Source organism: Camarhynchus parvulus, chromosome 2 (assembly GCF_901933205.1).
Source record: "Camarhynchus parvulus chromosome 2, STF_HiC, whole genome shotgun sequence".
Classification (NCBI taxonomy): domain Eukaryota; kingdom Metazoa; phylum Chordata; class Aves; order Passeriformes; family Thraupidae; genus Camarhynchus; species Camarhynchus parvulus.
The window spans coordinates 31819388-31846009 of record NC_044572.1 but is presented as its reverse complement, the minus strand read 5'-3'; the positions used below and the strand labels follow the sequence as shown (position 1 = coordinate 31846009).

The window sequence follows — 26622 nt, the reverse complement described above, 5'->3', positions numbered from 1 at the left end:
AAATACACCCATGCAGGTGTTTTAATACTTAGAAGCAGCTGAACTCTGGATAATATCTGTTCCTCGTGTCTTACCCTTGTATGATCCTTAAACAGTGCAAGCAGCTCTAAAATCACCTTTGTGATTGCTTTCATTCAGCTGTCAGTACGGGGTTGTGCTGACAAACACAATTGTTTGAAGTTTTTAGATGTTCTTAATACATATGCAGACTACGTGCAAGGCATTTTTTATTGCTCTCTTCCATTAGCTGTAATAATAATGAGCATAAAAGCTGTCTTTAATTACATGTTAACCTGTCACTGGAATGATTTGGGTGTCTCAGTGTAGCAAGTACAATTTCAGGGCATAATTTAAGGACCTGTGTCTTATAAATAAGTCTACACTTAGTGTAACAATGTATTTTAACACCACCATCGTGAAACTCATCAGATTTTCTTGGCACCCATTCACCACCTGGGGAAGCCAAATGCAGCTGCCTTATGAGTGCTCTGGTGCCTATTGTTCTGGTTTTATACTGTGAAGCTGTGCTTCACTGCCCTGGGGAATGGGGAGGAAGACAGGTGTGGAAATGCAAGATGCAAGGATGGCCCTGTTTGGTTTTTGGGTTCTCTTGGATGTCACGTCCCTCATGCCACCCCCCTCCACTGTGCATCATAGGTCTTGTTAAATAGCAGTTATTTCTGAGCTGTCTGAGAATTGTTTGCCCATCAGCCTGAAGCATTGTACACCCTGGGCAAAAGGCTGGAGGTGACATCCTTTGCCGCAGCAGTGACACTGCAGTATGCCAGTGTCTGTCTGGGTCTCCTGTGGGGTTTGCAAGATGTTTTCCTCCCTCCCCTCTGCCCTCTCCCCAGCAGAGCCTGTAACACATCACAGTCAGGCAGCACCTTTGCTGGGCCTTTTGCCTCCATATGTCAGAAGATGTTAAGTGAGTCTCTGCTTTTGAGGTTACATGACAGTGGGCCACAGCTGTGTATGCAAGACCCCAGCCTAGTGTGTGTGACCCGATACACCAAAAATATCTCACCACTTGACCTTTCCTGTGCTGGAAGAAATGTGTGGTCTGCTCATTAGTCTACTGCATACTCTACCCATCTTGTATAGAGATTTGGACCAAATTAAGCGGATGAAAATGCCATAGTTCCCTTTGTAGGCAATTCTGTCAAATCTACAGGAGCCAGGAGCGATTTGTCAGTGGAGGCTTTGTGGTGCTAGGCTTCCCTGAAGAGATGCTGTGATGTTTACTGCACATGCTCCAGTGCCACATGTTGGGGAGTTTGCACTGCTTAGCATATTTATGATAATTTGGCTCCCAGGGGCAAACAAGATACTCCTTATACCTCCTTCCTTGGGCTGAAGCACAAAGAAATTTCCCCTTGCTGCTTTGTAGGGGAAATAATAGATCAAAGCTTCTTGCTAAACACTTTTAAAAATACACAGTGTGGATCTGTACATTTCTGTTCCCCCAAGGGACCCATGGAAGGCAGCTAGCAGCAGGTGATGGGAAAATGCTGCATGCTGAAGTCTAGGCATTGTACCTGACCTGCAGAGCTTTATGTGGGGCACTGCCATGAGCAATGTGACCTGTCCTTTATCCATGCCGTGTACCAGCATGGAATGTATTCTGGCCAGTATACTGGAGTTGTCATAATCTGCTGGACTGGATGTTGTCCAAGTAGATTTGGAAGTAAAGGCTTTTGGGGCTAATAGTCTCAACTTGAAAATAATGCCAATTAAGGGGTTTTTAATATATGTATCCAAATATATATGTAATTTTGGGTTGTAAACAGAGAATTTGGGCTCATGTTCTCAGAAATGTCACTGAGAAGCAGACTGTTTTAAAGCATCTCAATGATCTAGAAACTAGGAACTCACAAGCATTTTTTGAAGATGTGATGATTTTTATGCTTATATACAATATTAGATTTGAAGATTACTGTTTCCTAGGAGTAGATTTTCCAATTCAGCAACGACAAAGACATGCTGAACTTGAAACTTTGTTATTCATTAATGCCATATAAGTGTTGGACAGCAAAGATGAAAAGAATAAAGATTAGGTGCATCTTCCTTTGTGTTAACTTTCTGAAAGCTGAATGTCTGATTTTCAGGTTCCCTTTAGACTGGAATGTGTGCTGGACTCATGGACCAGGCAAAAGGCTCAAGCAGCCTTAAGGCACCTTAGAGCACCCAACTGGTAGGGCCAGGCTTGAGAGGGAGCACTGTGCTCTCCTGGCAATTGCTGGATGATGGCTGTATGCTGTGCTGCCATCAGGAAACAACAAGTCCTGTCCTGCTGGCACCGCTGAGGCAGTGGCAGCTCTCAGTGGCACCTGGAACTTGTGTCATTGAGGGGTCTGAGCTGGAGACATTGCATCTCCTTGGTTGCCTGAGGAGGAGGGTGATGGCACTGATGCAAAGAAGTTCCTGTGCAAGACAGAAGCAGAAAATAGAACCTTGCCTTGTTCTTGCTCATACAACTTCGGTGAGCCACACCAGTGCCTGGGGTGCCAGGCCATGTGGAAGCTGGAGGTTCAGACCCAGGAGGGCTCATCACAGCAGGATGTGCTCAGGCAGCTGGTCTGCAGGCAGAAATATGAAAGGGAACCATTAAATCTTTCATCCTCTGTCCTGCTGCTCCAGGCAATCCTGGCCTGGGTGGCTTATTATAATCAATCGATGGAAAGAGAGGATGAGTTTTTCTCCTCAAGTACTTTATGAGATGCCTGATGTGAACAAGGAGTGTCTGCCTTCTGCTTGTGTGAGGATTTCACATTTCACATGTGCATTAGAATATCACCCTTTATTGTCAAGTTTCACTGCATGGAAAGCTTCAGTGTTTTAGTTGCAGCAGTCAAAGGCACTTTTTTAACAAAAAGTATCAATAGCTTAGAGTGGCTGCTATAGGCAACATTTCTAATGTTTCAAAATGTGTAAGGCGTAGAGGATTTGTCCAATAATTTCGAGTAACCCTGACCATTATAACTGCACATGAATCACCAGGGCTCCCTCCCACCTGGGGAAAAAAGAGAGCTTCAGATTTCTATGTGGAAAAATTAGTGTCTCATTAAAGCTAGACAAGTTTGACATTTGCTCTCTGCCTGTGGTTTCAGGGCTTTTTGTCTCTCCAACAAAATAAGAAGCTGCTCTAATACATGTGATAGCAGCAACTGGAATGCAACTTTAGGAGCATCTTTGACCTTACCAGACACAATGTGTTTGATTCATTCTGCAGATGTTAAAATACTGCCAGAAATTTCTGGGAGATGACCTTAGAAATGATTCCTAGTTCTGACTTTTGTCCTCTAATAAAAAATGTGGTTGTACAAGTTAAATATCTTGCCCTTATGTATTTTAGTTTTTTAACCTAATGCCAGAAATAAATGTCTTGCTCTTTATTCCTTTGTGCATTGATTTCCCAGTGCCTTGGTGGTTAGGTGACATAACTACTATAATTGTTTTAATACATTAGCAGCAAATTATATATCGATGTTCTTTTTTTTCATTGACCTTTCTTTCTCAACATCATTTTCTTTTTTTTTTTTTTTTTGCTTCAAGCTGTGTCCATGGTGGCATGCACTATTAGAGGATTCGATTTTGAATTAAGGGCTAATCCTGCAAGGTCCTGAGCACCATTGCCGTCTGCTGAATGCAAGGGAGGTCTGGGACCTCTCAGACTGAGCAGATATCTTGCTAGATCAGATAGCAATTTGCATTTACTGTTTCTGCTCAGAGACATCCTGACATTTTTAGTAAATTGCTGTGGAATTACAGATTACTGAGAAACTTCTACCTTTGAAAAGTGTTGCTGCTGTCAAATCATTTTTCTGTTTCTGCAGATCAAGCAATTTTCTGATTACAGCTCAACTCTCAAACGCAGGACCTGTGTGTGCATTGCTGAAAGGTTTCAGAGCATTGCATAGTATTATATGAACTAAACCACACAAAAAATCTACATGTAGCATTGCCTGCCTTGAGGTGTGTTATGTTTTTTCTCATTTTGCAGAAGGGAGGAAGAGTTGTGACAGGAGTTTATCAAGGCATTGAGCTTTCAGCACTGAGAGGCTGAAAATCTTGGAAATGCTTTGCTGTAGCCCTCATTTTGTTTAATTTGAACCAAGTGACTGATTCTTTAAGATAGAAAAAACTGTTTATTCCTTATAGAATAGTAAGTAATCAGCATCCATTTTACTCAGGCACAGGGCTCGTCTGTCTGTTTGCCCAGCTGTAACCCCATCTCATAGGGCTGCTTTTCTTGGTGACTGTGAGAGACGCATGTTGTAACTGTTTCTGATCAGTATGGCGTTGCTAACTCCATCAGTGAATATTTTCTTTCTAAAAAAATATTTCCAATGTGAGCTATGAGGTCAGAAGGTGCATTAGTGTTATTGATCCCAGCTTTTCAGTCATAGTAGGATAAAAATTCCAAAGGATTCAGCTGGTCTAGCAGTTGTCTCTTTTTTCCCAAATATATTCTGGGGGATGAGCCTCACAAAATGTTAGAGAAAAGTGTCTGGTCCTGTGAGGTAGGGATGATGCACTGAATGTAAATGAGAGCAGAGTTGTTGATGATTATTTCATTTGTAATTCTGGCTAATACTGGTAAGTGTATTAACATAAGGGGATGTCAGAAGCTGACCATATGGTCATCTTATCATCTTTGCCATAGTCACAAATGGGAAATGGCATGGCTAAAGGGTTTTAGAATTTGTTCTGTGTTGTCTAAAATACTTTTTTTTCCTCTTCTTTGTTTTTCTCAAAAATATCTCCCCCCCCTCCCCAAGCACCAAAGAGATTTCATTATCACACAAAATTTTCAGAATTTGCATTGATGTTTGAAAAATGTGTGTGTAGCCCCACTTGTATTTTGTGCTGCTGGAGTTCCTAGATGCTGACAACCAATATATTATACTAAAGTTAATCTAATACATTATGAGGATGAGGAAGATATTATGACCTCTTTTTATTTGTTACATTTCTGAAAGATAAGTTGAGCAGGAAGGAAGGACACTTAGCAATTTCGTCTGCTTGGAAAGCAGAAGGTTTAGAGTGTTATATTTTTAATTCAGTGCATGGTTTTCATTCTCTGAGTTTAATTCTCTCTTACACATAGTGACAACCACAGCTGCTCTGTAGCATGACTAAGGCCTGCCACTACAGTGGCAGGAGTAGTTTTCACCTATGAGTTACTGAGTTCCAGTGGCTTGTTCATTCAGGCAATTTTTTTTTCTCATTTTTTGTTGTTGGTGTTTGGTTTTTCCTTCAATCTCCACACAGGTTTTGCCTCCACCAGCAAATCCTTGGAGAAAGCTGAATCACTGCTTTGCATAAAGTGGAAAAGGACTTGCATTCCAGTGCTTTATCTATATTTTCTTATAATCCGATTTAGTGTGGAATACAAGCCTGAAAAACCCTTAAATCTTTCTGTAATTCTTGCACAACCATTCACAATGGATTTGTACAGTGCAAAGTCTAAGAGATTTGGGTTCAGAATAGTGATAAGTTTAAAAAAAAAACCAAACAGCCCTTATAAAAAAAAACGATATTACTTGTTTTCTTTGCAGTTTAACAGATTTCACTGTCAGTACCCTCTCCCCAACTAACGGTACGTGACAAATACAATCTGCAGAGAAAGCAATATAGAGTCTATATGCACAGAGTTTATATGCTTATACTCCTCTGTATAGAGGAATTTGCCTCTTGTAAGCCATGCAGTTATAAAAAAAAAAAAAATCTCAATGCATTGGATGTTTTAAATCCTGTTGTTGCCTTGTTTCATATAGCATTATTTTTTTCACAGTATTTAAATAAACACATAATGGAAAGGATAGAAAATGGAAAAAGGAATGCTACAGAGAGTGGAAAGAACAGAGTCTGAAAAGTTGCCCTGTATAGTCTGATATGGAAAAGAGAATGGTTCTTGTCATCTCAGCAGTCCATTTGTCACTGAAAGTGGGAGGACTTGTTTGGGTTATTTTTCTGCTTGTTTGTTTGTTTGTTTGTTTGTTTTTTATGGTAGCCATTGAGAAGTAACAAACCAAAATCTATTCAGGATGTAGTAGTGTGATCCAACAACCAGGACAAACTGGAATTTGTCATCAAGTTATCTCTTCTTGTGGGTATAAAGGGATTAATGACTCAGGCATTAGGAATAATTAGATCTGGCTTAGCTGGACAGTTTGTCTAATATTAGCAGTAGGGCAATAGGTGTATTCTAAATACAGCCTGAGCTATTGGACATGTCTGTAATGTAGATGTATATGCACTATTGGTTTAGCTGTGGTGGTCTAAAGATGCTGGTTAATGCATGTGCAGGCTAGTAAATAAGATGTGAACATACAGATTGCTAGGTAGATAGTAAGAGATGTGTAGCTATCTGTAACACTTGAATCTTTCCATACTTTTCCTTCTTTGCTCATTCTATGACATAGCTTTTATAATATTTGCTTTTTAAAGCTGTCCTCAAATATATCTAATTTAGTCAAATGAATTTAACTTTTACTCAGTGTAACAAAGGCATTTCCTTTAGATTAAATCACTTTGAATATTTATGTTAGAAGTTATTAAAGTAAGGCTGCTCCACTGGTGCCTCATACTACTGTAATAGTTTAGGAAAATGCCCCAGTTTGAGAAGAAGATACAGATGTTTGATGTGGCAACACCAAGAAGAGTACTGCCTGTCCTGATTTGTTAAACGTGTGTTACAGATGATTTTTCTTTGCAGATCTGTATTAATTTCTGTCCTAAGCCTTAGTAATTGATAGCCTGTCTAGAGAACAGGGTGGACAAAGGAGAAAAGAAACCATTGGAAAATCAGATGTGGTGTGCAAACCCATGTAGGAAACCCATTTTCTCCCAACACCTGGAGCTGGTATTTGTAGAGCTGTCTTCTCAGAGAGAAAGGGTTTCTCCTGTTTGAAAGGTAGGTGGGCACACAGAAAGCAGCAGAGAATCCTGAGTGTTTTTTTAGTAGGTGGGAATATATGATGTGTTGTTCATCTAAATATTTTATTGTTTCCTGTCTCTGGGACCCTAGGTCCCCCTTCCCCACCAAATTCCCCATTGTTGCTGTTGGCTGTCATCACCCTATATGCTCAATACAGTTGCAACTTCTCACGTAGATGTGTTGCTGGCTCCTTCAGGAGCCAGCTGAAAGCAGATGTTCCCTGGATGTTTCACATGGGTGAGAGTGTCTCTATCCTGCTCTTTCTACCCCTCAGCCGCCCTGAATGTGTCTTGCAGAGGGATTTGTCTGTCGCAGAGGAATGGGAGGAGCAGTACTAACTGTTCCTGGTAGAGCTGTATCCATGCTTTATTTCACTTGGGAGAAGGAGGGGGCTCATAGCCTGGGAGAAACTGTCTCAGCAGAAGCTGGTGCAAATGGATTATTTAATAACAAACAAGCACAGTGCCTGCTTTTTTATTATTTTTATGCCTATGGAACTGGCGCAGAATTGGTGTGGTAAGATTACTGCCTAAGGCTGCCCCCAAAGAGCTGCAAGAACAGGAGGCCATGGGACTCATGCTGGTTCTGTTGCACGTCTTAATGAAGCTTTAAAATGCTTGAAATTGTCTTTGAAATGAAATATTCCATAGCTGCAGTTTAACTCCAGACTTTGTAATAGTTGCTTAGCCAAATCAAGGAAAATCGTGGGGAACAAAGAAAAGTTAGGTTCATGACTAGAAGAAAAAGTTTAAATAAAAAATTCATGAAGAGAAAAAATATAGCATCATAGGCTTTTGCACTAAGATTTCCATTCCAATGTCTTTTCTCTTTCAACTATTACTGTGAATTTTACTCTCCCTGTTTGCTACAAACATTAGAAAAACTTTCTGTTGGAATGATAAGAAAAATTGTCACAAATTTAGGCAGAAACTGGAACACTGAGTAAAATTTTAAAAGGGGTAGGCATTTCACTGCCATTCTGAGTAGGGGTATGGTGAACTCTATTAATAAATTGAGGAATTGCCTTTTTCAACTCTTAAATCAAATGTGACTAAACAGAAAAATCTCAGAAAGACTTTTGTTCATAATTGTCAGCCTGACTTGTACAGCCACAGCTCTTCCTCATTCAAATTTACTGCTCTTAGTGACCTTTAGTAACAGAATGAATAATATGCTGTGAATAAATCCTCTCATGGTTACCCTTTCTCTCCATTTGTAGATTAAGGCCAGCAAATCATTATTTGTGGACACATAGCGTCTGACAAATGTGCAGTTGTTTGTTTTGAGCAAATTATTTTTGAAGCGTCACTACACTTTCAGGTTTTGTGTTCCTGCTATGACATGAAAAAATATTCTGGAATGAGTTTAAATTACAGGGCATTTAGGAAGAAAATATAGAAGATAGTTACAGTGAACAGTAGGACTTCAGGGAAATACCTACAAGCTAGTTCAGGCATTTTAAAATATGAATATTATTGTTAAGTCTTTAGGTGATGTCTGGTAATAGATATTTAATCTTGCAAAAGCACTTTCATTGCTTACTTGTTAAAGTAATTTAACGGATGAGTGGTGCTATTAATGGACCACATGTATAATCCAGACTTTTTTTGTTCAAAACATTCCTCTAGGGTTTAAATTTCTAAACATGTTCATAGGCAATTTGAAGAAATTTAGCCCATACACAAGCTGTAGAAAACATAATTTATTAACTTTTCTTCTTACTATTTCTTCTGCATTTAGAGGATAAAAGAAATCACTATGTATACATATGTGCAACTTTAAGTGGGCTGAGTGATACACCTTGTTTTCATGGGGTTGGTAGAAACCAGACCGTGAACGAAAGGACGTGGAGATTAACAGAGGGCTTAAAACTAAATGTAAGCTATCTGAGCAAACATACAGTTCCAGGCTTTCCATCACTGTTTGGTTTGTTGTGTTGTTTTTTTTTTTGAGAGAGAGTTGCATTAATAATGTCTATAACAGAGTTCTTGCAATAAAAGAAAACAAAAAAGCAAAAAACTGACATTATAGTAAAAACAGTCTTTCTTTCCATCCCAACACTTTGGGATGCTGGAAGAATTGACATCTGGAAAGCAGATTATCAGGTAATAAAAATAAACATAAAAGTCTTTGCTAAACACTAGTTATTATGATAAAGTCACACTCTTTTGAACCATTAGAGAAGTTCTTTGATAATATTGAGGTTTTGCTTCAACAAGGAGTTAATTTCTTTTCTGAACATGTGGCTGTGTTTTGCTGAAACTCGGATATCACCTACACAGGGTAGGAAATTAGGGAAATAATTGGGTGTAAACATCTCTTTGACTTTGTGAGGATCACTGCACAGTCACATAGTTCAATAAAGAACTAAAATGTGTTTGTTGACTCCAAGCTCAGCTGTTTCCAAATAAATGTTTGTGAAACCCCCAACTTTAATAGCCTCATTGTACCATCCAAAAGACGTGCAAGAGAATGAATAGATGACCTTTCAGATAGAGAACAAGCTGTTCACCATGTCTTTTCATTTACTGAGACAAAATACTCTTTTTCTGCAGAGATAATACTTTCCACCATTTTTAACAATGTTGGGTAGAATAACGAGTTTAATTGTTTTGCTTCTGAGTGCAAGGGGTTTAACCTGTGCCTCCTTACATCAGGACTCTTTCTGCACCAGTACTGTTAAATGCATTAAGTGAGATAGACTTTTTTTATTTTTTTTTAAAGACACTGGAGGTATTTTGGGTCCTATGCTCACCGGGTGGGATGTCATTAGCTATCCATCCATGTTTATCCACGTGACATCTGTCTTTGAATGATACATGGATGTATTCTTATTGCCATTGTGCACCGCAGCTGTGGGATCAATAATTTACTGATAAGGTCCCAAGCAGCTGTAAAGGAAATTGGTCTAAATTATTGTGAAATTGCAGTCTTACTGTGAAAAGCTGCTGGGAAGCTCTCAGTTGCACACTTGTACAAAAGCACTAGCTTGGACTGGAACAGATCACAAATGGGGAGAAAATCAGGATATGGAAATCAAGGCTCAGCCTTGTCTTTCTTCTGTGAGAGGTGGTTGGCCCTTAGTGTTTGCAGTTGTAAATCCACCACTTAAATCACAACTTAATATAATGCTAATTAATACCAGCTAGTTATACTGGTAAAATATTTTTGCTCTACAGTATAACTGAAATCACTTTTTATCATTCAGCCTCTGTCCATGTTACTGTTCTTATCTGAAAAAAACAGAGCTGTTCTCTTGTTAAAGGAAACACAGTGTGTTTGCTGAAATTAAAAGAAGTACAGTCAAAAGGAATCCCTCAAAACTTGAGGGAAATCTTACCATTTGGAAAAAAACCCCAAAAAAACCAAAAAACAAACAAAAAACAAAAAAAACCACCAGAGGAAGAAACAGAAACTTTTTTTTGTGTTTACAAAGACCAATTACATTGTCTGTTTGCAATAAAGATTTCGTTGTGTGAACCAAATACTCTAGATCATGCATTGTACATGAGTAGTTTACTAAAATTAGAATTGAATTTGTTTAAAAATTTTGTAATAATTCCATTTGGAAGGGAGCTGTGAAACCATCGGGTCCAACCCATGTTGGAAGCAGCTTTAGTTAGACTAGGATGCTCAGAGTTTTGCACAGGCAAGCCCTGAATATAGTGATGTTGGACACTGCAGGTAACCTGTCATGTTTGGCCTCTTCACAGGAGGGAAAAATAAGTATCTTAATCTAGACAAATTTTCTTTTGTTGCCGTCTCTGATGGTTGTCCCATATAATTTTGTAGCGCACCTGCAGGAAAAGTCTGGCTCAGTCTTATCTCCATTCTGCCACTGGGGTTTTGAAGACACCATGAGATTACCTTGAGCCCTGTCACCCAAGAGCAAACCCAGTGCTTTCACCTCAGTGATGTGTGCAGTAAAGGTTTGAAAAAATCCTAAAAGTAGTGTGACATGGGAATGAGGAATGAAAAAGTTACACTGAAATCCTAAACTGTCCGTTTGTCCTGACAACCTGAGGTGCTAACAGCTTCAGTGTGTAGGGTTGGTCTGTTAGCAAGTACCTTCAGCCTGGTTTTGTAAAACTGATCGAAACCAGGAGGAGAAAAAACCTTCAATGATACAACTGAACAAACCTTAGAGAAAACTTCTCAGCACTTACAGTGATGCCCACAAGACTAACCAACCATCTAAAGATTCGAATATATTTATTCTGTGGTTCTCAACTACTGTGCATAGATGTTAATCACAATTCATGGCAATCCTAGTTTTTTTCTCTTATTACTAAAAGCTATTCGTCTGAATTTCCAGAACAAGCTAATGTGTGGAATGCTGCTTTGTGTGCAGCTGAGCTAACCAGGATGGCAGTGTTTGTTTTAAGGACTCTTTCTTACTGGTTCCTGAACTATGATGAATTAGATTGTGCGTACTTGTTCCTGTTGGTGCTTTGGGAGCTGAGGATGTATTTGTTAAGTAAAGGAACTGATCTCTGAAGTTAACTTTTTGAAACTCTACATTGTTAACCTTTTGAAACTTAAACCTTTATGTATTCTGTATTCTTTTGGAGTTTTTTTAAGGGCAGGGGTCCTGTTCCTGCCATGCACAATAACAGGAGTAGATACTTTCTTCCTGCTCTTGCTAATGTATTGTACCTTGGACTTTTTTTTGTCTTCCTCTGCAGAAACTCTCCTGGATGATTTCCTTCTCACATACACGGTTTTCATGACGACTGATGACTTGTGCCAGGCCCTTCTGAGGCAATATCCTTTTACTGAAAGTTGTATTCAGGGGGGTCACACATTTACTCATAGTTTTATCTAATGTTGAGCCTTATATCAAAGCTACATGCTTGGTTTTGAGACAAATGCCTAAATCATAGCAACAATGCAATTTTAAGTCAGCTTTTTTTCAAGATAAATAAACTTTTATAATGGTGACAAGGTAGAATTTAAATAGGGGTTAAAACCTCCCCAGGTTATGTCAATTCATAGAATACCTACATGTGCATAATACATTACAGAATACGCAAGGAGAAAAAGTAAAGAATTTTACAGTCTCTGCTCCTTTTATCACCTAATACAGGATATAAATCTTAGCTCATTTTGAGATAAAAGAATTATTTTCATGTATTTCTAATTACTTGCATAAGCTACTAAGCTATGGATCGATGTTTGAATAGACTTGTGACTATAAAATGAACCTTTTGTTCATTTGTTTGTTTGCTTGTTTTTTTAAATCTTTTCCCCATCTTTAAATTTTGTGCTGAAACCATCAGTTTTTTCCCTTACAAGACAAAGAACCATGAAGAGACAGGAACAGTGTATAAAGTGGGTATCATCAGACATTTGGTGCTTCTGCCTTATGAATAGAGAGAAGTGGTAGAAATAATATTTTACTTTTTTTTTAATTTTAATAGAGTCACTTCTGCAGGTAGTGTAAATTGTACAGACAAAAAGAAACTGACTTCCATTGCCTGATTTTTGTGTTATTGTTATGCTTTGCCCTTCTTCCTATAGACATTCACATTGGCATTGGTGTGTAGGGCAAAAGTTCATTCTCAGTTCTGCAGAAAATATATGACTGAACATTGTATAATTCCTTTTGAACTGATTTTACTTTTATAGACTCACCTCTTTAATCTGTAAGGGAAAAAAAAATCCTCTTGGCACAGAGGATGAATTGAAATTCCAACTACTGAGAATTCATTCCCAAAAGTTATGAAACTCCTAAAGCTCCAGACAGGATAAAACATTTTAAACTGAGCAATGCAGTGAAAAAACCCCTTTCTTTAGCAAATGAGATTATTGCAAACTCTTTGCCAGCAGTTAATTTTAAAGTTTCTTTGAGTTCTTATTATATGTTCCTTAACCTGCTGCACCTATTGTGCTAAGAACCACCAAGGGAAAGAAGATGACTCTGATGTGTCCTGTAGGAAAAGAAAAGTCTTGCATTTGGTGTCTCAATGGACTTCTCTCTACAAAGACTGGTTACATGAAGATGAGCATTTAAAACAATTTTTAAAGGTATTGAAACAATTTCTGTGATGAATTTCATCACTGTTTAATTACATACTGTGTCTAAAAAGCCCTAACAGGAAAATCTATAAAACATATTTTTTCATACTTAGATCTTCTCCATGAAATCTATAATATAAAATTATTTACATATGTCTTCTTTAAATACCTTAAATATAGTCAGTTTGAACAGAAATCCTGTATTGTCAATATGTTTAACATTAAAAGTATTACTTTAACATATTAAACTTCTGGAACTCCCCTGGTCACTAGAAAATGGGAAAAGTTAGGAAGGTAAGAAATAAAACTACAAAGATGTGGACATTTCTTGGACACACCAGTCATGTCTGTCAGAATAGGGTCTGCAATCAGTATCCAGAGGATCATGGACATTGAGAGTTTTGAGGTGTCTGTAAGAGATGCTACTTTGACTGAGGAGTGAAATCCTATTCCATGGTGTTTGCTGGGTGGACCTGGAGAGCAGCATAGCTTTATGTATTTTTGATAAATAAAATTTTGTTCCTTACTTTTTAGCAAAGTTCTTCTCATATTTTTCTATGAGCTCCAACAGCTCTTACTAATTAATTAATTAAGCCCTTATTAAGTTGAAAACAGTGCTGTTGTTGAGAACCTGAAACCAGTCTGGTTACTGATTTTTTTTCAGTATGTATTTTTTCCCTGCTGGTTGAAAGTTGAGGGTATTTTAGAAGACTTTGCAGTATCTTCCACTTTTACTGATCAGGTTCTTCTTCTGCAACTGGAGATCCTCTTCAGAGTCTTTTATTTCTTCAGTCACTTGCTCAAGACTAAGGCAATGTGGAGAAAATCTCGAGATTCCTTTCTTTTGTTTGTTTCGTTTTTTAAGTAGGACACACTGCATACGGAAGGAGAGACCTTAGGATTTTTGCTTTTTGGTACTAGATGTATATTGCTGTACTGGAAAGGGGACATCATTTCAGGCATCAGTTGTGTCACATTGAGTTGCAGCTGTCTGGATGCAGGGCTTTCTGGCCATGGAGGTGTGTGACTGTGCACTGTCTCACAATTCCTCTTCTGGAGGCTTGTGTGCAGAATTAAACAGCAATAATGTTAATGATGGTTGTAGTCACATGTGCAAAACCAACATAGAGAGTTGTAGGCTAAAATCATTCATGCAGAAGTCTCTGAATGTGGGGGCTAAAGCAAGCCTGGTGATTCAGCTCATGCATGTGATCCTTCTTTCTTGGAAGGGAAAGGGAAGGATCTACGTGCAGATGCAGAAAAAGTGTAGAGAAAATATTTCCTAGAATTTCAATCATGACAATGTCTTCCCCCAAAATTAAAAGTAAGGTTTCTTTACGTATTAGTTTACAGCTAGGGAGAGTTGTGGGAGTTTCAACTCAGTTTAAAATGCATGCAAATGTGAGGAAAGGTAAAGAAGAATGTTTGCCATTTTAAAAGTTTTAATCTGATGAACCAATTTGTTATCATTTTGGATAAGTGATGATGGTGTGGTGTGCTGTCATGCTTCAGAATGTGTTATGCTGACCTAACCAGGTTTTATGTAATAGCCACAAGTGGTGTTTTAAATTTTCCTGTTTATAGACAAAATAGTACAAGAATTTTGCCCTCTTGCTTGGTACAGAGTGCTAAGTAAGAGTATTTTTTCCAAAGAATATTGAATATTGACCAGTCTGTAAATTTAAACCAGAACATTCTCTCCTTACAAATTTTGCATAAATATAATGATAAACCTGGTTTTAGTAGGATAATGCCTGAATTGACTTAGACCACTGATGTGATGCCTTAGATTAATGTTTGAGTTGTCAGGTGTTTGAAGGCATTGCTTTGTTTTGTAGACGATATACAGAAATGTGTTAGATGATGTGTATGAGTATCCCGTTCTTGAGAAGGACCTGAAAGAATTCCAGAAGATACTTGGGATGCATCGCCGTCAGTAAGTATTGATTATGATCAAGTCTTCTTTTATTCAGAATGTAATTTATTTTTGTTGCTATCTTTCTGTAATTCAGTAAAGTGATGAGTGGATACAAGTGGCATATTCAGTTTTACAAATCATCTCTTCTTAAAACTAAGACTAGATTATTCCATTTTTTCTGATGTTTTTTGGGCAGTGTTTGTGATTCAGCATTCACTCCCATCAATTTAATTTGGGATTACTTGCAGACGGAGCAACAGTTTGTGGAGAAGCTGGCAAAAATTCCTTCAGAAGTTGCAGTCTGCAACTTCAGATAGTACGTTCATTCTCTCTGCAGTACTGAGAAGCAAATCACTTGGAATAGTCATCTCAGAGTTATTATTTATTAATAATTATCGCATCTATAAAAGATATTTAAGTGGCATGTTTTTCCAACAAATGGAAGTTGTTTCCATGGTTTGGCCATGGGGGAAGTGGAAGGAGCTGTGCCCTGACTGCTGTGTTAGCCTACTCCAGCAGCTCATGGGCTGGCAGCATTGCATTTCACTACATCAATTATGCAAGTCAAAGGAAAGTTCTCTGGCTGAGCCAGATGCCTTTAGTTTTTCCTGAAGAACCTCTGTGGCCTTTCTGCAGTGACCATTTACTGTTAAAAACTTCCTGATGTTGTAAAGTTTGTTCTAGCTAAAACTTCCTTTTCCTAAGCTTTGGCTGGAAAGAATAATTGTGATTTTCCTTTTTGTTTCAGCACTGTAGATGAGTATTCACCTCATCGAAAGGTAATGCCAACTTGATTGTTGCTGATGCCTAGTTAACTTACCATCTCACTTTTTTTTCCCCCTCTGCCCACTTCTCTCTCTTTTCTTGGCTTCTTAACTGAATGTGGCTGGTGACCAAAACCATGACAGGACACATCAGTGAGGTTAGACCTGCAATGCTGCTTAAGGAGCTTTTTTTTTTCCTTTGAGTGCATCCTGGATATTCAGCAGTGTAAGCTAACCTGCAGTGGTTGTGGCAGTATTAGCATGGTAACAAGGTGCTTTGAGATGTCAAAACTCAGGAGAGGCCTGGGAGGGTGTCTCCACAGAGCTAGAGGGATGTAGCAAGCTGGGCAAAGCGGGCTGAACACAGGCATTGACGTGGATGTCAAGTAAACAGAGCAAAGGGTGGATTTGTTGTGACAGGGACAGACAAAAAGAGAGGAACATGAATCTGTCTGTCTGACTGGAGGGAGAAGTTGCAGCCAGAGAAAGTTGGTGTACAAACTGCTCAGAGGTGAATTGCTGTGTTTGTCAGTTTTACTGGGCTGAAGGTGAAGTGTGTAATAAGCTTAAAATGTTCCTGCAAAAATGTGGAAGGCAGAACATGAGATTGTAGAGGAATTGCTAAATAGGCTGATTGCTACATAGGAAATGTATATAAGAAGTGTGTAAGAAATAGGCTCTGAACATGAATATAGAAAACCTTGAATTGTGCAGGCTGCTTTGCCTTGGCATGTTTTGCTTCCTCCAAAATCCCCACCTTGGCCATTATTTAGTAAGGCAACTCCCAGTTTACTGCTCCAAGAAAGGGTGGGTGTACTTCCTATGCAGAAACCTTTTGGCCAGACATATGGGTTAAATGCTGTATTCTGTGAATTACTGCTTTGTAAACAACAGGGATGCAAAAACTCACTGATTTTTCCCCCTGTGTTTCTTTTCCTTTCCCTCACAGAATAAAACCTTTTTCCAGCAGTTCAGTGTAAAGGAGAACTGGCTGCAGCACAGAGGAACTGTGAATGAAACAGAAGAAAGTGAGTATAAATGAAAGAGTGGAGGGAAAGCTCAAAAGCTATACAATTGTTTCTCAAGGACTTCAATGTAAATATTCTTTAGCTGACATACAGATTTTGGACAAGACCTTAGGAACACAAAAGAAGAAATATTTGGCAAGTTTACCTTCCTTCCTCCTGGTTTGCAGGGCTCAGCAGTGCCGTGGTATCTCAAGGGGTTTTTGCCCTGTCCAGTTCCTCCAGCACCCCTGTCACAGTCCTGTGTGTGTCCCAGGTGTGCTGGCAGCCCATCCACCAGACATTAGTTCTGCTCCAGTTCATGCTCTTGGTCTCTTGACCTATATCTTGGCTGTGAAAGGTGAATGAATAAGCCTGTCACATGAAATGGGCCAGGATCTGCTAGGTCTGGGAACGTGCCTTAGTTCCATCTCTGCTCAAAAACATTTCTGCATGGAGTGTGAGGTGCCACTTCACTTTAATGCCAGCAATTTCCAAAGGCAATTCCCTGCCTCACTATTGGTACTGTAAGTCAGTGAGGCTGTCACCCTCCTGCAATGCCTGAGCCAGGAAGGAGACAGAGAGGAGAACACTGTGTACACAAGCAGGGAACGGCAGAAGGACCTCCTACCTGGCTCTTTGACAGTAGATCTTCATTTCTTACTGGGAACAAAACTCCAGAAGTTCACTTGAAGTCAGTGTATTTTTAGTGCTCATTTGTGACAGAATAAAAACTGAGCTTGTTCTATGCCAAGTCAAAAGACTTGCACAGTGTGTGCTGCAGATAGATAATCCTCTTTTTGTGCTTCAAATATAGGGGGGTTTGAGGTTTATGTTACCAAGACTTCTTCTAAAAATGTTATTTGTGGATGTGAACCCCCACACTCATTATTTTTTTGAAGTTGGACACAGCTTGTGGGTGACTGGAGAGGAAAGTATGCTGGTGCAAGAGAGGGGACAGACCGTGTGACTGTGGTAGGACAGTCACCAGGACAGGATCCAGCAAGGCCAGTCCTGACTGAGTTAAATTGCTTTTGTCTCACTCTTTGAGAGCAGGAGCCATGGACTATGATGGGATTGAAGAAATGAAATAGCCAGAGTGAAGTTCAGGAAGGGATAGACAGATGCAGAGGGTGGACATCTAATGTGTGTGGTGGAGTGCTGTCTGACTGATGGTGCTTGTAGAGGATGGTTCTGTCCAGCTGCACTGTGCCACTTGACCAGAGGTGTTTTATCCTCTGTTGCAATCATTACCAGGGCAGCTTGCAGCCTGTGGCCACTTCCTCCCTCTGGCATTCTCTGCTTCTGAGAGAGGAGCAGCACAGGCTCCTGGAAGAGATGATGTGGTCCATCCCAGGAGATATCACAGATAGAATGTGCGAAGGGTGTGAGGGGGAGAATCACTATGGTGGTTGTGCATGACCACCTGACCTGTGGGATGATTTAGTTCAGTGTTAAAAGAATGATAAATCAATAGCCCATTTATAAAATGACATTGCCGTCATGGTCCCTTTGCAAATGACCAAGAGGACATTTCAAACAAATTCACTATAAGCAAGGTGTGTCAGTTTGCATATGGAGTCCAAATATTCCTATCAGATTTTTTAAAATTAATTTTTCTACCTCATAATTTAAAGTGCAATTGGATGTCTCTATCTTCATGATGTGTATCCATTCTGATAAAGTATTCTGCCATAGAATGAGCATCTCATTTACTCTCTGTCAGCAGAGACAGGTTAAAAAAGAATTATAAAATCAAATGGCTTTTTTTCCCCAATACTCAATGTTAAGTTCCTCCTTCATTCTCATATTCATTGTTTCTTTACTACAACAGGGAAAAACCCTGTTCTCAAGGACAGAGTTCTTAACTGCTTCTGGCATAGTCTTCACTAATGAAAGTGCCCTGAAGCCATGAAGATCTGTAGGACGAGCAAAGAGCTATTGCTACATACATCTGTCAATAATGATAATAAAAAAAATACAACAGTTCTGGAGAAGAAAAGTTGTCCTGTGTTGGCATGGTAGCAGCCTGTCTAGAATAAGAAGTGCTAGAGGAGAAGGAAATTGAAAGTTTAATTGAGCACTGAAGTGAGTGTGAAACTAAGAGCTGTGACAATTCTGATTAGCAGATGTAATTTTCAAAATATTTATGCAAGTCTGTAGCTCAATTTCCTCCACTTAAGTGTGGCAGCCGTATTTCAAAGAACTAGCTAGGGCAAACTCTGCAAAAGATGTAAACCTAAAATTCTGGCAGGCAGAAAGAGTGTACATCCCTTTTTGTAGCAGAAAAAAGTAATCACTGAGCTGACTGCAACATTCCCAGAGCTGAACCAACTCATGGACCTCAGTGGAAGTAGTGAGCCCAGGGAGTTCCTCCAAACCAGTCCCATTTATATGTGCTGCTTGTGATTCAGGAAATGAGTTGTCAGAACTGATTGCATGGCAGTCTCTTTGGGCAGTCTGCTGGTGCTGAAATACTCTGGCAAGTAGTTTAGATGTCTAGACAGATAAGCTATCAGGAGTGGTTGAAAACCTGGGAGCACTGTTCTTGCAAAGCTTCCTGTTCCAGGTAGAAATGGAGGTCCAAAATAATTTCTGCAGCAGACATGAAGTATACTGAAAGGGCAGTGATTTATCTGAACCTAAAATGAAGGGAGGAAAAATGGCAACAGCTGAGTTTCAGAGAAGATAGGCAGTGAAGGAAGTTGTCTGTGACAAATCCTCAGGGTAGGAAATCTTAAATAGATATTGCTGTGAGAGTCTATGTTTCCATTTGCATGCCTCTCTCATTTCCCAGAGACAGGAAGTGGGGAGGGGGAAAATGGTGATGTTTCTGCTTAGTTTCATGTCCTTTGTGTCAGGATGCAGTGACTGCCCTTCAGCAGCCAGGAAGCTGAGGCATTGCTGTGGTGGGGTCTGCAAGTTTGTTCTTTGCTCTGTTCAGCTATCTCTGCCTACAGCTGAGCATGTCTTTGTTCCTTTGTGCAGTTTTCTGCCGTGTGTATATAACAGAGCACTCCTATGTCAGTGTGAAAGCTCAAGTGTCAACTTCAGCTCAGGAGATTCTGAAGATCGTGGCAGAAAAGATCCAATACCCGGAGGAGGAGTTGGCACTGGTGACAGTCTCATTCTCTGGTGGTGAGTAACTTCCCTTCATCTGACTACTTACCTTTTATTGCATCAGGTAAGGGAGGGCTGGCATTTTCTGATGCAAGGATACAGCTGTTCCTCTGTGGGCCCACAGCTGGATGACCAGGGGAACAATGAGGAGCTGCTTCCCAGAGACTTGTTTCCATGGCAACAGCTCTTTCTTGGGTACTGTGGGATGTAGCATCTCCTGGCTGGGAAGGGAGTGTAAAGAACTCTCAGTCTCCAGCAGTATTGCAAGGTTTTATTTCTTTTCCACAGATGAATCTCCTATTTTGGAATTTAAATTAATTTTGAAGGCAATGAGGCATGGTTTGTCTTGAAAATAGAGATGGGAATAGCAAATACTATATGCATGGCTGTTTCCTCATTTATGGCATAGGTAACAAATATTCTTGAGCTGAAAGGAGGAAGACATGTATTTGCACAATTGAGATACTGGGAGCAATCTCAGCAATGTTTTGTAAGCAGTAACTGACATCTTTTGCCTATTGTTTTAGTGTTAGTCATTAAATAGAAGGGCTTATTGTCTTTTTTAAGAAAGACTATAGTGATTGTGGAGTGTTACTAAGGACCAGACAAAGTCCCAAGATCTTCTTTGGTCTTTGGCAGGTCTCAAGCTCCTTGGTCAGATTGTTTTGATGGTTGTGGTGTTTTTTGGAAGCAATTTAACTAGGTGCATAGAACCGTGATGCTGGATCTACAAAAGGACTAAGAGTGTAGAATATCTTGGCAATATTCTCAGATAACATTAGTTGGTGTTGACCCCCTAAGACAAAGGATGGGTCTTTTAAGTTACGACACTTGTTGCTACTTCTTTTTCAGTCTAGTTAAATAAAATACACATAAGTGCTGGCTTGTTCTGTTTGTATCTTTGATTCAGAACTGGAAGGTCACTTTTTTTCCCCTCCATGCTAAGCTAAATTAAATAAACCTATATTTGAGTGCACTGGTGTGGATGTCAGGGAAATGGTGGCCTGTTGAGATCCTGGGCACAGAGCAGCCATTGGGAGCATCACACATGGGTGTCCAGGCCATCTAGGCTACATCATTTTCAGGCATACTCTTTTTCTCTTGTGTGTGCCTAAGCTCACCTTCAGTGCATTTCGCAACACTGAGAAATCACTCTGCTGCTGTTTTTCAGGTCTTTCTCTCCTGTTCAAGAGCAGGTCAAGTTTTGCTCTGATAGCAATAAATCTGGTTCTAACTGCCTGCTTAGCTAAAGAAAACCAACCATTCATAAATAATGAAATATACTGTATTGGTTCCCAAGAAAGCCACAAAATGGAAGTGGTTTCCACTTAGTTTTCAATGAGAAACAGTAAATAAAATGCAGATATAGTAGGAAAGCCATTTGTACCTGATCTTTATAACCCCCTCAAATGTTACTTAGTTACATTGCCTGAGTTGATTTGAAATACAACAATATCAGTGTCTTCTTATGCATCCTTTACTGCAAGTAATAAACACCAACCTGCTCTGCTTTTTTTTTTCTGCTTTGTGTTTTTGCTATTTGTGTGACTTAGAACTCTTGTCTTTCAGCCACTTGGAGGGCAGCAGTATGTACACTGGAGAACCTGTTTTTATTGTACTCCAATAATGAATAAGCAAGCTCTTCATTCAAAATTACCTTGAAAAAACATAATCATAGTTCAGCTAATGTTTGTGTGCATCAGTGGATAAGTGAGCATGGATAAAAGGGAAAACTGTCTGAAATTATGTTTGGCTCTCAGGCTCCTCCTGGTCCTATTCCTCATGAACAATGCAGAGTCCAGGGTAGCTGTCAGTGTTCTTGGTGTAGTTTTGGGTCTACCATGTATCAGGTCTCCCCAGAATTACTTGGAGCCCCTAGGAAGTGAAAGTTTTTGCAGAGCAGTTTTTATGCTGTATTTGGAGTTTTGCTTTATTTTTCCCCACACTTTTCTCTAATTCATTCAAGATTCCATAGAGCTGAACCAGTAATCTGGACTGGAGTAAAAAAAAAAGTCCTTTCTGTTTGCTACCAGTGTCCTGCTCTTTTACTCAGCTATTTCCTGAATTATTTGCTGTAAGTCTAGAAGAATTACTATAAATACTGTGTTACAAAGGACTATGCAGCTCTGCTCCGCGGGGTGAATTTCATGGTGATGGGATCCTTTAAACTTCTTTTCCTGCTCAATGGCTGTGGCTACTGATTTAATTTCCACCCCTGGTTTTGTCTCCAGTGACACACAACAGCTCAGTCTCTGGAGGCTGAGACACTCTGCTCTAACAAAATTCACTACATTTATACTAGATACACTGGGTTGAAATTAAATGTTCTTTAAGGCATAGGAGGCTAGACCAGAGGGTTTCAGGGTTTCTTTCTGTCCTATGTGAAGTGCAGTTTGAAAGCAGAAGCAGGAAGCTTTTGTGCTCTAGTCCATCAGACATATCTTGCCTTTATCTTGCCTGAACCGGCTGGAGATGATTGGTCCCTACAGAGACTGAATTTGATGCTTAGTTACCTTCTAAGAGGTTGATGTGGCTTCACAAATACAGTTGTACCTTTATTTCTCGTATACAGCTTTTAGTCCTGTTCTGAAATTTCTGGTTTTTTGCTGTTTTTACAGAAAAACATGCGCTACAACCAAATGATTTGGCCATCTCAAAATCTTTGGAGTCATCCAGTCGTATGTTTGTATACCGAAAAGATCTGACTGATTCTTTGGTAAGTATTGGCATTGTATATTTCCCATTTTTTGTTTGTCTGACTCTAAATCAAAACCTTAGTATTCCTCTCAGAGGGCTTTTTCAATGCAGAATTTATTTTTTGCTTCCTTAGTAAAGCTTACAGAGCTGCTCTATTCCTTTAAAAGAAAATCTTTCATTAACAGCAGTTATTTGACTGAACAGTAATGGAATTTGTTCATCAATTTTAAATAAACCAAAGCTTCTGTGCAGCTTAAATCTTGCAATCTACATCAGCCTGGGAAAGCTGACCTGTGTTTGTACCAGGATGGATGGGATGAGGATTATTGAGGGCTCCTGTGACTCTTTCCTCCCCGCCCTGCCTTGTGCCTCTGTAGCACTTTGGCTGGTACGTAATCATACAAAGTGGTGAACAAATTCCCTGGAATTGCTACATGTGGAAATAGATGTTGTGTGAGTTCCACAAGACCCATCAGTGATCCCTGTGTTGTGGCAGCTGGTGTGTAGCACTGGGGGTGTGTCCTCCTCCTTTCCTTCTGCCTGTCTGTCTCTCCATCCTCTCACTGGTGCTGGGAAGGTCAGCAGATCAAGAGGCAGCAGATCTCTCTCATCCTTCCCTTTGTCTTTAGAAACCAGGATTGCAACCTCCCTCCCTCTATGCTTTCCCAAAACCTCAGTGAGGCAGGCACAGTCAGGCACTTTGGTGTTCCAGTAGTTTTCTGCTAATTATGCAGATGTTTCCAGGGAAGAGTAGGGGCTGTATCACAGCTGACTTCTGTCTGTTGTCAGTACCTCTATGATCTGTGCATTCATCCTCAGGATGAGAAATGTCTATTTACATTTTGTGGGATCAATGTGCCCCAAAGAGCTGACATGCCACTATCATTGTAATCTGTCATCCCCATTATCTCTGGCTTTTGAGCCATCTCTAAAAATGTGGATATTAAGGGAAGGTTTCCAGTGTAGACAGGTGACAGCCAGCCAATCTAGTTTCATTAGTTGCATAATAAAAATTGCCAAACTTGCTGTAACTGTCTGAAATATAGCACCACAGTAATGGATTAACTGGTAAGAATAATCTTCCATCTTGGCAGATGGTTCATGTGCCAAGTTTCAGAGTGATGAGGTTAAAAAAGCCAAGAGAAATGCAAAACTTTGAAAATCCCAGCTAATAATGGAAATGTCAAATGACCCTGAATGCCAGCAGTACCACAGCACTCCATAGTAATATACTAAGTAACTTTTATGAATCAGAACCCACACCATTTTACTCTTCGTTGATTACATTTGGGGTAGATTAATCATAAAATATATGGAATTATGTTATTTGTAAAAGTGGACAAGGGGGCAAGTTATGTGCATTTATTTTTAATCCAATGTGTTTTTAGAATCATACTTTTATATCAGAAAATTTACTGGTGTCTTAATTTAGATTTTATTTTCTGATAGTTTGAGGGATTTTATTTTCATTATGCTGTCTGCTTGGCCAGTGTTTTGTATTCAAGGTTGGGAGAGGGAGAGAGAAGGAGAGAGGGAGAAGGCCTCACTCTCCAAAGCAAATCATTGATCCTATTGACCCATTTCCCATTTCAAGCTATTTATTAAAGAGGTTATAGCTCCTTCATTTTGATTAGTGGGAAAAAAGCCCTCAGAGTGCACTTAGAGAAGATTACCTGCTCAGCTCTGTTTGGTAGCTTAGTCCAGTAACTGTTTCATTGCAGAAGCTTTGGCATTTTTTGAGGAATTTGTTTTGCTCTTGTCTGTTCATTTAGAGCCCATTTTCTGAAATTGAGGAATTGCAGCAAAGATCTGTGAGGATTTTGGGAATTAACACCTGGGATCTTGCCTTAGAACTAACAAACTTTGACTGGAGCCTCTTCAATGCAATTCACGAGGTAAGAAGCACCACATCCCCTTCCAGGTATATTACTGTCATGCAGCATTGCATCATTGTGGCAGAGCATTGGTACTCCTGGCTGCTTGCTTCATTCATGACAGCATGATTTGGCAGCTCTCAGTAGTGGTCGCAGGTCCAAGGGTTACCTTGCAGTCCTTGACACTGAAAAGAATTGTCAGAGGTTTGTAACTTTCCTGTGTTTGGGCATCTTATATGTTCCCTGTATACCTGATGTGTTCTATTGAGATTTGCCTCAAAAGAGTAGAAGACCATGATTATGTTCTGAAAACCTTCTCTGTGAATGTGCTACATATGCAAAATGTTCTGTGCACTTGATAGTGTTTCAGTAAATATGGAATTCCAGAAAGAGTTGTCTTTCGTATCACTTTAGCCACAAAAGAATTCACAATTCTGAATTGTTTCGGCAATTCAGATGGTCACATCACTGTCCTTGTTCTTGTTAGGCTGCAGTGAGATGAAGAATACTGGGCAGGCTTTATTAAATGAGACAATGGTGCACTTCAGGGCCCATTGGGTTGTTTCAATGACTTTGATAGGTTCTGGTTTGGGTTGCTGTGTAAAACACACAGTTAACAGTAGAAAAGTTCTCTTGAAAATACCATTTACTGAAAAGCATGTGGGGTTTCTGAGAAAATGAATGTGAAATTGCCTTGCTGTTCACCAGATGCTTTCCTTTTCTTTCATTTTGGGTTCTTTTATTCAGTTTAGACACTTTAAATTTGAAACTGGCCACGTTTGGGGTTTTTTTTTAACAGAAATCAAGACCCACACCTCTATTGATTAAAAATTGGCTAATACAGAAACAAGTTTGAATAGAAATTTTTCAGATTCTGCCGTGGTTTGATATGGTTGATTTTTCATACTGGAACAGAAGTGATGAAACACAGAAATAGGTTGTTTATGTCTTATACCTGGCTATAGCCAGAAATGGAACCTTGGGAATTCTAACAAGAAAAGCATATCTTGCAAGATTTCCAGTCCACCTGCCTTCTGTAATAAGTCTCTAGATTTCGCTAAGCCAAACCTGAACCATTTGTGATTGGCTCATGGATAATGAAAAAATAACCATTTGTGACCAGACCTTGTTTCAAAAACATAGTTTTAAATAATTTACAGTTCATTTATATTTAAATTGTTTCTATATCTCTACTGATGTTGTCAATGTCTTACAGCAAGAGCTGATATACTTCACATTCAGCAGACAGGGCAGTGCTGAAAACACTGAGAATCTCAGTCTTCTGCTTCAAAGATGCAACGAGGTCCAGCTTTGGGTCGCCACCGAGATACTCCTCTGTAGCCAGCTCTGCAAACGTGTGCAGCTAGTGAAAAAGTTCATCAAGATTGCTGCCCAGTAAGTTGCTGGTGTTGCAACTGAAATCCTTGAATTCACATGGTTTGTTTGACAAGAAGTAGGTAGAGAAGCAAGGAAGGAAAACTAATTCACCATCCTGTGTTTTGATAGTGTGGCTAGCATTCCTAAATAAAACAGTCCATAGATAACAACAGCAGAGCCTGCTCAAAACTAGCATGGTGGAGTGTGTGCTGCTCAAACCTCCCTTGGGCAGCTTAGCTGCTGTGTCTGCAGTGCCAGCTGCAATGTCCCTGATGGAGCAGAGATAACTCCTTCTGAGCTGAGGTAACCTGAGGACCGTATGACAGAACTATTTTGGCAGTGCAACAGTCACACAAGACTAGATAGAGAAACCAAAACATTGTTATAAACTTGAAAGTCCTACCTCTAGAGAGGAACCTAACTGCAATAAGCTGTTGCCCCCTGTAATCCTCTCTGGAGTACTCTTTCACTTATTGGAGTGGTAGGCTTTTTCATATGTTAGATTTGACAGTCTGCTCTTCCACTGTTACTGGGTAGTACTGGCATTTTTTCTATGTCTTGCAATAGTATACAAATATATACTATACACGGAGATTTCTCTGAAATCACTCTTTGTCTTAGTAACCAAGGAAATGGAGCAATTTAAATATATGCAATCATCCTTCTCACCTCTCTCTCCACTTGTTGGTCTTCTGCAATATTTGAATATGCATGGTTGTGGAAAATGTATAAATAGTTCCCTTCATCAACTGGGCTGATTTAATTTGCAAGGCACTTACATACAGAGGACTGTTCTCTGCTGAAGCAGTGCCTTTAGAGAAATTAATTCTTCTAATCTAATCTACTGGAACTCATAAATGTGATCCAATTTGGTTTGCAAGTTGTGTGGTATCCAGTAATATGTTCA

At 39.5% G+C, this 26622-nt stretch overlaps 1 protein-coding gene across 1 annotated transcript in view; it reads left to right on the top strand.

The window, feature by feature from the left end:
• Positions 1 to 26622, top strand: part of RAPGEF5 (Rap guanine nucleotide exchange factor 5) — a 157099-nt gene that overhangs the window by 108870 nt on the left and 21607 nt on the right. Inside the window, exons 12-20 of the mRNA XM_030971095.1 lie at positions 11629 to 11707; positions 12826 to 12970; positions 14800 to 14897; positions 15628 to 15658; positions 16593 to 16671; positions 19636 to 19785; positions 22386 to 22483; positions 24237 to 24359; positions 25555 to 25733. Of these exons, the coding sequence (XP_030826955.1) occupies positions 11629 to 11707; positions 12826 to 12970; positions 14800 to 14897; positions 15628 to 15658; positions 16593 to 16671; positions 19636 to 19785; positions 22386 to 22483; positions 24237 to 24359; positions 25555 to 25733 (982 nt within the window). The remainder of the gene's footprint in view (positions 1 to 11628; positions 11708 to 12825; positions 12971 to 14799; positions 14898 to 15627; positions 15659 to 16592; positions 16672 to 19635; positions 19786 to 22385; positions 22484 to 24236; positions 24360 to 25554; positions 25734 to 26622) is intronic.